Source organism: Sciurus vulgaris (assembly GCF_902686455.1).
Source record: "Sciurus vulgaris genome assembly, chromosome: X".
Lineage (NCBI taxonomy): Eukaryota > Metazoa > Chordata > Mammalia > Rodentia > Sciuridae > Sciurus > Sciurus vulgaris.
The window spans coordinates 78,936,019-78,949,663 of record NC_136471.1 but is presented as its reverse complement, the minus strand read 5'-3'; the positions used below and the strand labels follow the sequence as shown (position 1 = coordinate 78,949,663).

The window sequence follows — 13,645 nt, the reverse complement described above, 5'->3', positions numbered from 1 at the left end:
AATATCAGATTGTAATGACAAATTAATTTTACACTTAAAATTAGTGAATTTATGGTATGTAAGTTATACCTGCAATAAAGATGTTTTTAAAATATAATTGCTGCTGGGCATGGTGACACACACCTATAATCCCAGTGGCTCGGGAGGCTGAAGCAGGAGGATCACAAGTTAAAAGTCAGCCTCAGCAACTTAGTGAGTCCTCATGCAACTCAGAGAAACTCTCAAAAAATAAACAGGGCTAGCAATGTGGCTCAGTGGTTAGCACCCAGGGGTTCAATCCCTGGCACCTAAATAAATAAAAATATAATTGAAACCAGGTACAGTGGCAAATACTTGCAATCCCAGTGATTGGGGAGGCGAAGGCAGTAGGATTGCAAGGTCGAGACCAGTCTCACCAAATTAGCCAGATCTTGCCTCAAAATCATAAAAAGGGATGGGGAATGTAACTTAGTGGTGAAGAGCTCCTGGGTTCAATCCCTAGAATGAATATAAATTATACATACAAACGTATGCATACATGATATATATATTTGTGTGTGTGTGTGTGTTTGTGTACTTGTTGAGTGGGGGTAGGGATGTAGTTCAGCAAATACTTAGTATATTTGAGGTCCTAGGTTCAATCCCAGCACAGAGTAAAAGAAGTAACTGGCCATATGATCTGGCAATGGGGCTCTTGGTATGTACTTAATAACCTCCACGCCCATTTTTTTTTCTTTTGTACTTGGAGTGGGCTGGGAACTCACTATGTTGTCCAGGCTGACCTTAAACTCCTGGGCTTAAGCAATCCTTCTGCCTCAACCTCCCAAGAAGCTGACACAAAAGGTGTGTGCCACTGGATTTTTACAGTAGTTTTATTAATAATTATTAATAATACAATTATTAATAATTACCATCACTTGAAAGCAACCAAGTTCGGTAGGTAAGGAGATAAATCAACTGGTAGGTGCAGCTAGACAATGAAATACTGTTTGGCACTGACAAGAAATGAACTATCAGCTCATGAAAAGCCAGTGGAGAAAACCTAAGTGTGTATTACTGAGGGAAGCCAATCTGAAAAGTCTGCATATTGGATGGTTCCAATTACTACTGTATTTAGCATTCTGGTAGATAAATCTATGGAGATAGTAAAAAGGATCATTAATTGTCAGGGTTTAAGGAGGAGGAGGGATTAATAGAGCAGAGGATCTTTAGGGCAAGGAAAATATTCTGTGATACTATAATAATGGATGTTTCATACATTTGTGAAAAACTAAAGAATTTATAACAAGTATGAGTACTTGGCTAGGGTGTAAAATAAACTGGATCTGGGGATGATAATGATTTGCCAATGTAGCATTACTGATTTTAAGAAATGTATTCAGGCTGTGCATGAGTGGCAGAGTATATGGGAACACTAGTTTCTGTTCAGTTTTATTGTGAACCTAAAACTGTTCTAAAAATTGTCTATTAAAAGTGCTATCAAGACATGGAGGAACCTCAAGTACATACACTAAATGCAAGTTGCCAATCTGAAAAGTCTGCATAGTGTTCAAACAACTATGTAACATTCTTAAAAACACAAAACTAAGGAGACACTAAAAAGATTCCTGGTTTCCAGGGATTTAGGGAGTACAAGGGAGGAATAGGAGTAGCACAGAGGACTTTTACTATAGTGAAACTATCCTGCATCATACTATAATGGTAACAAATGTACCACTGTGGGGGTGTGGGGTGTTGAGATAATAGAGAAGACTGTGCCTGTGTGGAGGCAGGGAGTATATGCCGTACTTTGTGCTTAAATTTGTTGTGAACCTAAAACTGCTCTAAAAAATAGTCTGTGGGGCTGGGAGTTTGGCTTAATGGTACAGTGTGCAGTTAGCATGTTCAAGGCCCTGGTTCAGTCCCCAGTACCAAAAAGAAAAATATACATGTCTATAAACTGGTTTAAGCTGGGCATGGTGGTCCACCTATAGTTAGTCCTAGCTACTTGGGAGGCTGAGGCTGGAGGATCACTTGAGCCCAGGAATTGGAGGACAGCCTGGACAACACAGACTCCATCTTAAAAAAAAAAAAAATAGGGCTGGTGGTGTATCTCAGTGCATGCCTAGCATATATGAGGCCCTGGGTTTAGTCCCCAACACTATCAAAAAGAGAAAAAAAACTTATTTAAACAAAATCAGTAACAAAGTATCATGGGTTATTTTGAGGTAAAATTAAAATGCATGACAACAGCATAAAGTGCAGGAAGGCAAAAATGGAATTATATTAATGTACAGGTCTTAAACTTTGAAGTGGTGTTAAAACTTGGAGTGTGGTGTTGGGTGGGTTCTTTGTCTCAGAATCTCAAAGAATGAGATTCACAGACAGCAGAAGGTGAAAACAAAGAATTTCTTAGGGACCTGAGAGTGTTGCCAATGAATGGCTATTGTATACTTGAAGGTAGACTGTGAGAAACTAAAGATATGCACTGTATACCTTCAAGCAACAGCTTAAAAAAGAAAAGAAGTATAGGTTGAAAAGAGGTATAGCTTGGGCTGGGGAGTTGAGATTTGTGGTAGAGTGCTTGCTTGATGGGTGAGGCCCTAGGTTCAATCTTCAGAATCCCACCCCCATAAAAAAGTATAGCTAATAAACCAACAAGGAGATAAAATGGAATAAAACCAATATTGATTAATTCAAAAGAAGGCAGAAAAGGAAAACAGAATAGATGGAACAAGTACAAATAGCAAGATGATAGGTTCAAATCTAATCATATCAGCAGTAACATAAAATGTAGATGATCTAAACAGCCCAATTACAGGTTATAGACGATTAGATTGAGTAGAAACCAAGACCCAACTATTATTCTGTGTACAAGAAAAGCTCTTAAACTACAAAGACTGAATAGGTTAAAAGTAAAATTAGGTCAAAAGATGTTACTATGCTAACAGTAGTCCAAAAAAATAATATTAGACAAAGTAGATTTCAGAGCAAAGATACCAGGAATAAAGAAGGTAATTTCAAAATGATAAAGGGGTCAATGAATGAAGAAGCTTTAACTATCCTAAATAAAGACTTCAAAATACACAGGTCAAAAACAAATTATAAGCCAGGTATGGTAGTGTGTGCCCGTAATCCCAGCGACTGAGGAGGCTGAGGCAGGGGGATTGCAAGTTTGATGACAGCCTCAGCATTTTAGCAAGGCCCTCAGTAACTTAGACCCTGCCTCAAAATTTAAAAAAGGGCCGGGGATGTAGCTTAGTAGTAGGGTGAACCTGGGGTTCAATCCCAGTACCCACCCCCACAAATAACTGATAGGACATGTAGGCATAAAATCAGCAAGGATATAGTAGAAGTGAACAACACCCAATCAAATTTATCTGGTTGATCATTTATAGAAGACTCCATCCAACAACAAAATACATTTTTTTCACATTACATGGACTGTTTATCATGATAGTCCATATTCTAGGTCACAAAGCAAGCCTCAAATTGCAGCAGGAACCTAGACATACAGAATAAATTATCTGAGCACAATGGAATTAAATTAGGTATCATTAAGAAAGATCTAGAAAATCCCCAAATACTTGAAAATGAAACAGTGTATTTCTAGGTAATCCATGGGTCAAAGAAAGAAATCAAAAGAGAACTTAGAAAATATTTTGAACCAAATATTTTGAACTGAACAAAACCATATCATAACTTAATGGAATTCTTCTAAAGCAAAAATAGGGGATAATTTTTTAGCAATAAACACCTTTATTGGAGTGATGGGGGTGCAGATGAATGGTAGAGTGCTCTCCCAGCATGTACGAGACACTGGGTTAGATCCCCAGCATAAACAAATCTACCAAATATTGATAATATATTTTTTGTTCTGAGCTCATAGTTACATGCAACCATGCCTAGCTTGTGATGCTTTCAAAACTGAAGCAAGCTGATTGACATTTCCCCCAAAACCCTTCAGAAAACATGTTAGAACTGAAGAAGGGTCTCAAAATAATGACTTCAGCTTTCACTTAATAAACAAGGAAAGGAAGTACAAATAAAACTCAAAGTATAAGATGAGAAATAATTAAGAATCAAAGTGAAAATCAGTGAAATAGTAAAAAGAAAAGCAGTGGAGAAAATGAAACCAGATACTTGAATGCCAGTGTTCCTTGCAGCATTAATGACAATATCCCATAGTTGCAACAATCCAGATGTCCATTAACAGATGAATGGATAAACAAAACTTGAGATATTCATACAGTGGAATATTCAACCATATGAAGGAATGAAGTGATAGGCAGGCCTGTGACTGGGCACACCTGTAATCCCAGTGACTTGAGAGGCAGGAGGACCACAAGATTGTGCCCTACCTGGGCAATTTAGCAAGACTATCTCAAAATAAAAAGGCTGGGAATGTACTTCAGTGGTACAGTGTCCCTGGGTTCAATCCTTAGTACTTCACCCCCCCACCAAAAAAAAAAAGTACTGATACATTGAATAACATGAATGAATCTTGAAAATATAAAGTAAAATGAGCCACACACAAAGACAAATACGTAGTATATGAGTTCACTGATATGAGGTACCTAGAATAGCAAATTCATAAACCCAAAATGTGAATTAGAGGTTACCAGCAGCTAGGGGAAAGGAATGAGGTAATGGGAAGTTGTATTTTTATTTTTTATTTTGTGGTAACGGGGATTGAGTGCAGGGGTGCTTAACCACTGAGCCACATTACCAGCCATTTTATATTTTATCTAGAGACAGGGTCTTGCTGAGTTGCTTAGGGCCTTGCTAAGTTGCTGAGACTAGCTTTGAACTCGTGATCCTCCTGTCTCAGCCTCCCAAGCTGCTGGGATTACAAGTGTGCACCACTGTGCCTGGCATGGGGAGTTATTTTTAATGTGTACAGGGGGATTTGTTTGGGGTGATGAAAATTTTGGAAATAGTAATAATGATTGCACAACTTATGGATGTACTGGATACTTTTGAGCTGAACATTTAAAAATGGTTAAGTGGGAGGCTGAAGTTGTAGTTCAATGGTAGAGGGCTTGTTTAACATGATGGATTCCCTGGGTTCCATCCCAAGCACTGAAAAAAAAAAATGCTAAAAAGGCAAATTTTGTTACACAGTTTACAATTTTAAAAACAACATGGGCTGGTGTGGTGGCTCAGTGGTAGAGCACTCACCTAGCATGCATAAGGCCCTGGGTTCGATCCTTAGCACCACATAAAAAATAAAGGTATTGTGTCCACCTACAACTAAAACAACATTTTTAAAAGAACAATCTAATACTAAAAATGTTGAATATGTAATACTAAAAATGTTGAATTGTACACTTTTTCTTTTCTTTTTTTGGTGGTATGGTGGTACTGGGAATTGAACCTGGGATGGCGCTCTGCCACTGAGCTAAATCCCCAGCCTTTTCCTTTCTTTTTAAAATGTTGAGACAGTGTCTCCCTAAATTACCAGGGCTGGTTTCAGAGTTGTTATCCTGTCTCTGATTCCCCAGTAGCTGCTACTGTAAGTGTGTGAGCTACACCCCCGCTTGAGTTGTGCACCTTAAATGGATGTACTGTGTGGTTATGTCAATGTGTATTTCAATAAAACTATTTGAAAAGAGTACATATTGTATGATTTCATTTATATAAAACTCTAAAAAATGTGAACAGGGGGTTGGGGATGTCACTCAGTGGTAGAGTTCTTGCCTGTTTTGCATGAAACTCTGGGTTTGATGTCTAGCACCCCACCCCCAAAATAAAAGGACTGGAGGTGTAGCTCAGTGGTAAAGTACTCCTAGGTTCAATCCCCAGTACCTTCCTCCTGCCCCTCCAAAAAAGAAAAAAAAATGTGCAAACTAATATATCATAACAGAAAGCAACCCTAATTTGCTCACTACCTCATTTTATCACCTTAATTTTTTCAAAAATCTTCTCTGGTCCCTAACTCTATATTAACGTGTCTTGGAAAAGTCAGATGTCCACATCCCTGAGTCTTCCTCTTATCTAACAAAGCATCCTCCACAAAGTCTACCCAGCGGGCAATGTTCTCCCAAGCTATATTCACAATAATAAACATTCAAACCAGGCACAGTGGCCCACGCCTGTAATCCCAGCAGCTCTGGAGAGACTGGAAGGAGGGAGTGGTCTCATTTTGCTAAGGTAAAGTTAAAGTATTTCGTACTGGGGTTGGGATCTAAATAGTCCTGGATAACCTTAAGGTGTAGTTTAGGAGCCTGTGACTCGCTGACGGTGAGGCGGGCCCTGGAACTCCACTTCCCAGGAGGTCTTGGGGCGTCGAGTGAAGACTGCGTCCAACAATGGGGTGGGACTGGGTCGCTACCGGATGTGGCGCTGAGCTCTCTCATCCTGTCTTTCCTATCCCAACTCGAGACTTCCAGAAGGCTTCGCCAGCCGCAGTCCGTCGGCGTTGGAGAACAATCAGATTTTGCCGGGTAATCTTTATGGACAGATCGACCCCCACAGCCAACTCCCAACTCCCGTCTTCTCTGCTAGAGTCTCCTCATTCCCTGAGACAGTTATCTCAGGATTTGAGCCCCTCCCTGGATGGAAGGAATTTGCCGGGGGTTGGGTGGGGTAAAGTGTGTGTAGGTCAGGGAGATTGACCCAGCCCTTCCTATTTGCGAATCCTATGTTGGGGGGTCACCTCTCTGTCCCAGACTGAGGAGTCTTCATGAAACACTGAAGTAAACTACCTTTTGGCGGAGGATGTGAGGGAAGTGCTGAGGGGGTTTGTGGCTTCTGTTGTTGGGTCACTAGAATTGCCTCTCCTTTGCTTAAGTTTCCAAGCGCAAGGTAGTACCACTCCCCCTCTTCCCACCCCTCCCCCAGGGTTGGGAAGTGTTCACTAGGTTATCTTCACCCACAAGCACCCTGAGAGTCCTTTGAGTCTTGAACTATAGCAGTCAGTCTTCAATGTAAAAAGCTTCCCCTGTTCAGTAGATATCTAAATCCAAGAAAATAGTAAATAGAAGTGGGAAACATATTGAATGGTTTTGGTTTAAGAAAGTTACAGTGATTTCATGTGGCTGTAGACAGACTTGTTGGAATATTGCAACTTGGAGATCGTGTTATAAACAGTACTACTTTGAGCTGGTCCTGAATGTTGAGTTTTTTTTTTTTTTTTGTACTGGGGAATGAACCCAGGGGCACTTAACCACTGAACCACATCTCCAGCCCCCTCCCCCATTTTAATATTTTGAGGGAGTCTCACTAGCTAAATTGCTGAGGCTGGCCTTGAACTTGCAGTCCTCCTGCCTCAGTCTCCAGAGCTGCTAGGATTACAGGTGTGTGCCACCATGCCTGGCTTGAATGTTTCTTATTGTGAATATAGCTTAGGAGAAAATTGCTTGCTGGGTAGACTATCTGTGGAAAATAGTTTATTGAGGGCTGGGGAGATAGCTCAGTCGGTAGAGTGCTTGCCTTGCAAGCACAAGGCCCTGGGTTTGATCCCCAGCAATGCAAAAAAAAAAAAAAAAAAAAAAAGTTTATTGAAGTTTTAAAAATAAAACCATGTACTTGTATAAGACAAAACACAAATAGTGTCTACTTAGTGTCTCAAAATTTCTACACAGTTTTTTGACCACTGGCAGCTGCTCAGTTTAACACAGGCAAGGTGTTACATTCATAGGAACTGTCTAACATCAGAGGCCATCCTTTGGGTCAGCAAGATCCTAAGCATCCCAACAGTCTCCAAAGGGGTATATTCCAAAACCTTAAGTTTTCAGTCTTGAGGTTAGCTCAGGATCTCTGTGAAAGGGTACTGCTCCTAGCTGAGCTTGCAGAGCTCTCATGCTTTATTGAAGCATCACACATCGATGAACATCTTAAAACCCCATCGCTGTGCTGAGGGCCTGCCTACGAGGATCAGAGGCAGGTAGATACCCAAAAGCACCTTCCCAACACTGAAGTGCAGCCTCGGCAGAATGCGCCAGGCGTACAGAATGAACCCATGCCTACTACCAACCCGACCACAGAACAAAGAGCTTACTTCCCTTTTAATGTAGAGCCTAACCTTACCACAAAACTAGGGTTGAGGAAGTTTGTTATTTTTACCTCTTTAAAGATCCCTCCAGCAATGCATTGCCTAAGGTAGAATCTGGGAGAGTATATGGATAGTGGTGGTGATGAGGTGAGGAAAATTGTGCATGATCCTTGACAAGGACAGCATTTATGCCAGAAGCAGGAGTTAATGTAAACCTTTTCTCATACAGGTGATAAAAAACCTAAAATATTTTCCTTTCTTTTGTAACTCTAGCTTTTTCTCAGAGCCACCAGCCCTTTAAAAAAGCATTTTTAGCATTATTTTGAGTCTTTCTATCAAGAATTTCAAACACACGACTAGAGAAAAGTGTCCTGAATACATGTGCTTAACAAATAAGTGAATTGTACAAAGGAGACCCCCCCCCCATACCTGGGACTTTTGCTAAACCCTCCCTTTCATAGACATTTTGCAATGGATGAGGGTGTTTGTAAGAAGTTGCTACTGCTTTGGATTTTCTCGTCTCTGTGATATTCTGGCTGCATACTATCACCTAGGCACCCAGCCATTAGTGTGTCATGTGTGCTCATTACTTGTAGACTATATATGCCAGGAGCACTGGTAGATATAAGCTGAGATTAACAAGTATAGATAACTTTTCCCAGTTATTTTAGGGACTGAACTTAGGGTATGAAGTAGTCTTTGTGCTTAAGTTTTACCCTGGTTCTGCAACACCCCCCCCCCAGTGTCTAAAACCTCTGCTCAAAGTGACTGCTTTCAGGACAGCAGTACAATTGGCCAGGCCGGGTTTTAGACACTGGATGATATCTGAAGGAGGCTGGGAAGAGGAGTTGCATAGGCTGACTATTTATCTTACGGGAATTCAGAGGAAAAAGACAATCCAGACAGTAAGTCAGAAAAGGCTAGTCTCAGGGAGTGTGGTGGCGGCTTTGCCCTGTTTTCATGGAACTTGTTTTGTTTAATTGTTATGCCTATTCCTAGTGGGTGGTTGCCTACCAAAGCTGAATTATGCTCTGGCCTTTTTTTAGATATGGGACCTATGGGAGGTCTCCCTGGTCAAAATTGTGTGAACAGAGAGCTACCCCTAGTGGGCTTGTGTGAAGCATACTCTGAAGGCCAGTTTCTCTTTACACTGACCCATGATGAGGTTCATTTTTTAAAAAACCTATGATATGGCCCTAAAATAGGCCTTAGCTAATGAGACAGCAAGATGGGAATGTTACATATTTCTCTAAATTGCCAAGGTGAGAAATTGATTCTTAACTTTTTCCATGTAACCAAATACATGAGACAATTCCCTTTCCTCCATGCTCGGACACGTGAAGAAATTAATGGCATAAAGACTGAGTCTGGCTGGGTACAGTGACACACACCTGTAATCTCAACAGTTTGGGAGGTTGAGACAGAAGAATTGTGAGTGCTAGTCTCAGCAACTTGGCAAGGCCCTAAGCAATTCAGTGAGACCCTGTCTCTAAATGAAATATGAAAACGGCTGGGGATGTGGCTCAGTGGTTAAGTGCCCCTGGGTTCAATCTCTGGTATCCAAAAGAGAGAGAGAGAGAGAGAGAGAGAGAGAGAGGGGGGGGGGGGGGGAGAGTGGGGGGAGAGAGAGATAGATACTGATTTAGGCTGCTGAGTGTGGAGATACAAACCTGTAATCCCACCAGCTCAAGAGGCTGAGGCAGAAGGATCCCAAGTTCAAAGCCAACCTCAGCAACTTAGTGAGGCCCAAGTAATTTAGCAAGACCCTGTCTCAAAATAAAAAGGGCTGGGGATGTGGTTTAGTGGTTAAGCACCCCTGGGTTCCATCCCCAGTACCAAAAAAAATTGCAGTAACTAAGAATCTAAAGTGGAATGCACTCCACATCATGTACAACCACAAAATAATGGGAAGTTATACTTCATGAATGAATATGTCAAAATACATTCCACTGTCACGTATAACTGAAAATAACAAATAAAAATTATATTAAAAAAAGAATGCTTTGCAACCTAAATTGAGGGCAGGGCAAGGCAGTGATAGGGTATTAATAATGGGATGTAAACATGGGAGCACAGTAAATAAGCTTTTTGGAGATCATCTATGCCATATCATTTACTATGAATTACTTGATTCATGAAGAAATGGATAATAGCATGGTGGTGGTGTTTTACTCAGATAAGGTGGGAAGAGGGGATGAGACCCTTGGTTTGTCTAGCATTGTAACTATATTACAGAATTTTTGCCTTCCCCCAGTAGTAGAATAGTAGTAGAGTTAAGAAGTCAAGGGCTGGGGGTGTTGTTCAATGGTAGAGCAACAGTCTGGCAAGTAAGAGGCCTTGAGTTGGATTTCTAGCACTACACACAAAAAGAAAAAAAAAAAAGTCATTGAGTACTTAATGAGTACTGGCTATAAGGCAGGGATTAATAAGTACTACATATCTTCTTTTATTTAATACAGGTTAAAAGTTTGCCTAGGTTCACAAAAGCTTAGGGAGAGGGAGGACTGGTTTTTGATTCCAGGCAGTCAGACTTCAGAGCCTTGACTCATCTTTTGGTACTGGTGATTGAACCCAGGGGTGCCTTGCCACTGAACTACATCCCCAGCTCTTTGTATTTATTTATTTTTTTATTCTGAGACAAGGTGCCCTGGCTAGCCTCCAACTTGCAAGGTCTCCTGAGTTGCCAGGATAAAGGCATGAGCCACTGAAACTGGCTATTCCCATCTTTAAAAAATAATTATTCCCCATTTACTGAATACCTACAATGTTAGCACCTTTGATAAAGTATATCCACACCTTATGGTAAATATGTAACAAATAACTATATATGGTGAGTACCACGTTTCAATCTTGGAAACCTATGCCAATGTTTTTTAAAATTGTAGTTACCATTTATTGAGCACTTGCAATATGTTAGCACCTTTGATACAGTATACCCAGACCTTCTGACAACTTAACATTTATATCTGTGTATATGAATGATTTTTTTTTTTTGCGGTGCTGGGGATTGAACCCAGGGCCCTGTGCTTGTAAGGCAAGCACTTTACCAACTGAGCTATCTCCCCAGCCCCCATGAATGATTTTTAATCTGTCTGGACTCAACTACTTTTGAGAATCTGACAGCTTTGGATCTGTTTTGAAGAAAAATTTACTTATGCAAATATATATATTTTCAGTTTCAGAGGTGGGTTCTAGAACCAACTTAAAGCCTGTCCTTTTACAGTCTACAATCTTCAGGGTAAAAATAAAAAACTCTTGTCCTATGTAAGCTTTCCCAGTTGACTCTTCTATGGTGTTAGGGAGACAGGGAGTGTGTGTGTGTGTGTGTGTGGGGGGGTGTTTACCTTTCTCTTCCTTCTCAGACAGAAATGTTTATAAAGCTCCTTAACCAAATATCTCTGAACATTTTTTTCTCCTGTACATAGGATTACAAGAGAAGAATGCAGACGATCAAATGTGTGGTTGTAGGAGATGGGGCTGTGGGTAAGACCTGCCTCCTCATCAGTTACACTACAAATGCATTTCCTGAGGAGTATATACCCACTGTCTTTGACAACTATAGTGCCCAGACATCTGTGGATGGCCAAATCGTCAGCCTGAATCTGTGGGACACTGCTGGCCAAGAAGAATATGACCGATTGCGGACGCTCTCCTACCCCCAGACCAATATTTTTGTCATTTGCTTTTCCATTGGCAACCCATCCTCTTATGCCAATGTGAGGCATAAGTGGCACCCAGAAGTCTCCCATCATTGCCCCAATGTACCTGTTCTGCTGGTAGGCACCAAGAGGGACCTGCGAAGTGACCATGAGACAGTGAAGAAGCTGAAGGAGCAGAGCCTAGTGCCCACGACACCTCAACAAGGCAATTCCCTGGCTAAGCAGGTAGGGGCTGTGAAGTATCTGGAATGTTCAGCCCTGATGCAGGATGGGGTACATGAGGTGTTTTCAGAAGCTGTTCGGGCAGTGCTTTACCCAGCCACAAAGAAGAATGCCAAGAAATGTGTCCTCTTGTAGTTTTTGGGTGCTACTTTGGAGATTGCACCTAAGAATATAAAGGAAACTTCCTTTGATAGCAATTGCTAGTGCCAGCATGAGCCATTTGTCTTTTCCCCTAGAAGCCCTAGACTCCTGATTATTTGGCTTTTGGAGGGACCTGGAAGACAGACTATTTCATACACAGCTGTTTTGAAGTTTTGTATGAACCTTTTGAAGGAAGTTTGTGTGTGTCTATCTGTAGCCCCTGTCACAAGTAGTAAAAAGAGATGCCACTGAATGCTGTTTTTCTCTCTACTGGCCAGGCCATGATGAAGCAGAGCAGTCTTCATGCTGTCCTTGGGAGGCATTTGCTTGTCTGCTTTTAAATCTAACTTTGGCTTTCTGTGCTGTATTTACCATTGAGCAAGTGCCTCAGACAATGATTTTCAAATCACTGCCTTAAACCTTTGGATATTCTATTTTTTTATGGTGCTGGGGGTTAAACCTAGGGTCTCATGCATGCCAGACAAGTGCTCCACCATTGAGCTGCACCCACAGTCCTGATATGCTAATTTTCCCATAATGGTGATCAAAGGCCAGGGTGCACTGCCACTTAACTACATCCCCAGTCCTTTTGATTTTTTATTTTGAGACAGGGTCTCACTAAGTTGCTCAGGTTGGCCTCAAACTTGTGATCCTCCTGCCTCAGACTCCTAAGTAGCTGGGATTTTAGGTGCCCTAAAACAGTAAGTTTTTGAAAGCTATTTTATTTGTGATTTCTGCATATTCCCAATGTTGACACATTCCTCTTATTCTTGAGATGAGACCACTAAAATGGTTATGCAGCTTTTTCCAAAAATCTGAGATAGTAATAGATACTCCTTTTCAAAGGGGTTTGTTGTCCAATAAGCTCAGGAACCAACAATTTATATAAAACCCAACAGGTTTCTTTATAGTAGAACTTTATAACATTATATAATGCAATGCAGTGTTTCTCAAACTTATTTCATCATTGAACATTTTGGGGAAACCTTTATCTCTGGTAAGTTTCAGAGAAGTCAGGGTAGTGGGAACTAGGAATTCTCAAGGTGGCTGTAAAAAATGCAAAAAGCATAATGTGGTCCTGTTCTTTTTGATGTTTCCCTCCCTCCTCATGCCTTCAAGAAAAATGTTTATCAGCCACAGACTTATTATTGGTTCCTCTGCTTCAGGAGGTGGGTTTGGCATTTAGTGATGACAGTGCATACACTGCAAGTAGGGTCCCACAATGAGATCTGCTATTAGATTCTGCTAACACCTTGGAATTGGTGATGTGGAAGTTATTCAATCCCTGGAAAAGCTGTATCTGAGTCTTCTGTGTGGCCCTTTTCCCTTAGTCACTTCCTGTAAAATAAACCCACTCAAGGTTAACTCCCTAAATAAAACAAAAACAATACAAACTGTCCTACCAATCATTGTCAGGAGTTCTGTGTTTTTGTTTGTTTGTTTTGTTTTGTACTGGGGATTTTAAGAGGCTTGCTTTACCATTGACTCACATCCCCAACCCTTATTTATTTAAAGACAGGGTCTTGGGCTGGGGAGATAGCTCAGCTGGTAGAGTGCTTGCCTCGTAAAGCACAAGGCCCTGAGTTTGATTCCCCAGTACTGAGGGAAAAAAAAAAAAAAAAAAGACAAGGTCTTGCTAAGTTGCTTAGATCCTTGCTGAGGCTGACCT

General features: G+C 41.0%; 1 protein-coding gene across 1 annotated transcript; it reads left to right on the top strand.

The window, feature by feature from the left end:
• The first annotated feature begins 6,240 nt into the window (after window positions 1-6,240).
• LOC306650643 (rho-related GTP-binding protein RhoG-like) lies at window positions 6,241-13,382 on the top strand. Its single transcript, XM_079122749.1, has 2 exons — window positions 6,241-6,404; window positions 11,380-13,382. The coding sequence occupies exons 1-2, from the start codon at window positions 6,270-6,272 to the stop codon at window positions 11,968-11,970; spliced, it is 726 nt and encodes a 241-aa protein (XP_078978875.1). The 5' UTR covers window positions 6,241-6,269; the 3' UTR covers window positions 11,971-13,382.
• The last annotated feature ends 263 nt before the right edge of the window (window positions 13,383-13,645 follow it).

Excerpts from the sequence above, each read along its gene's own strand:
- LOC306650643 (XM_079122749.1), top strand. The coding sequence starts at position 6,270 with ATGGGGTGGGACTGGGTCGCTACCGGATGTGGCGCTGAGCTCTCTCAT. Across the intron at positions 6,405-11,379 it reads GAACAATCAGATTTTGCCGG|GATTACAAGAGAAGAATGCA; the intron begins GTAATCTTTATG and ends TCCTGTACATAG.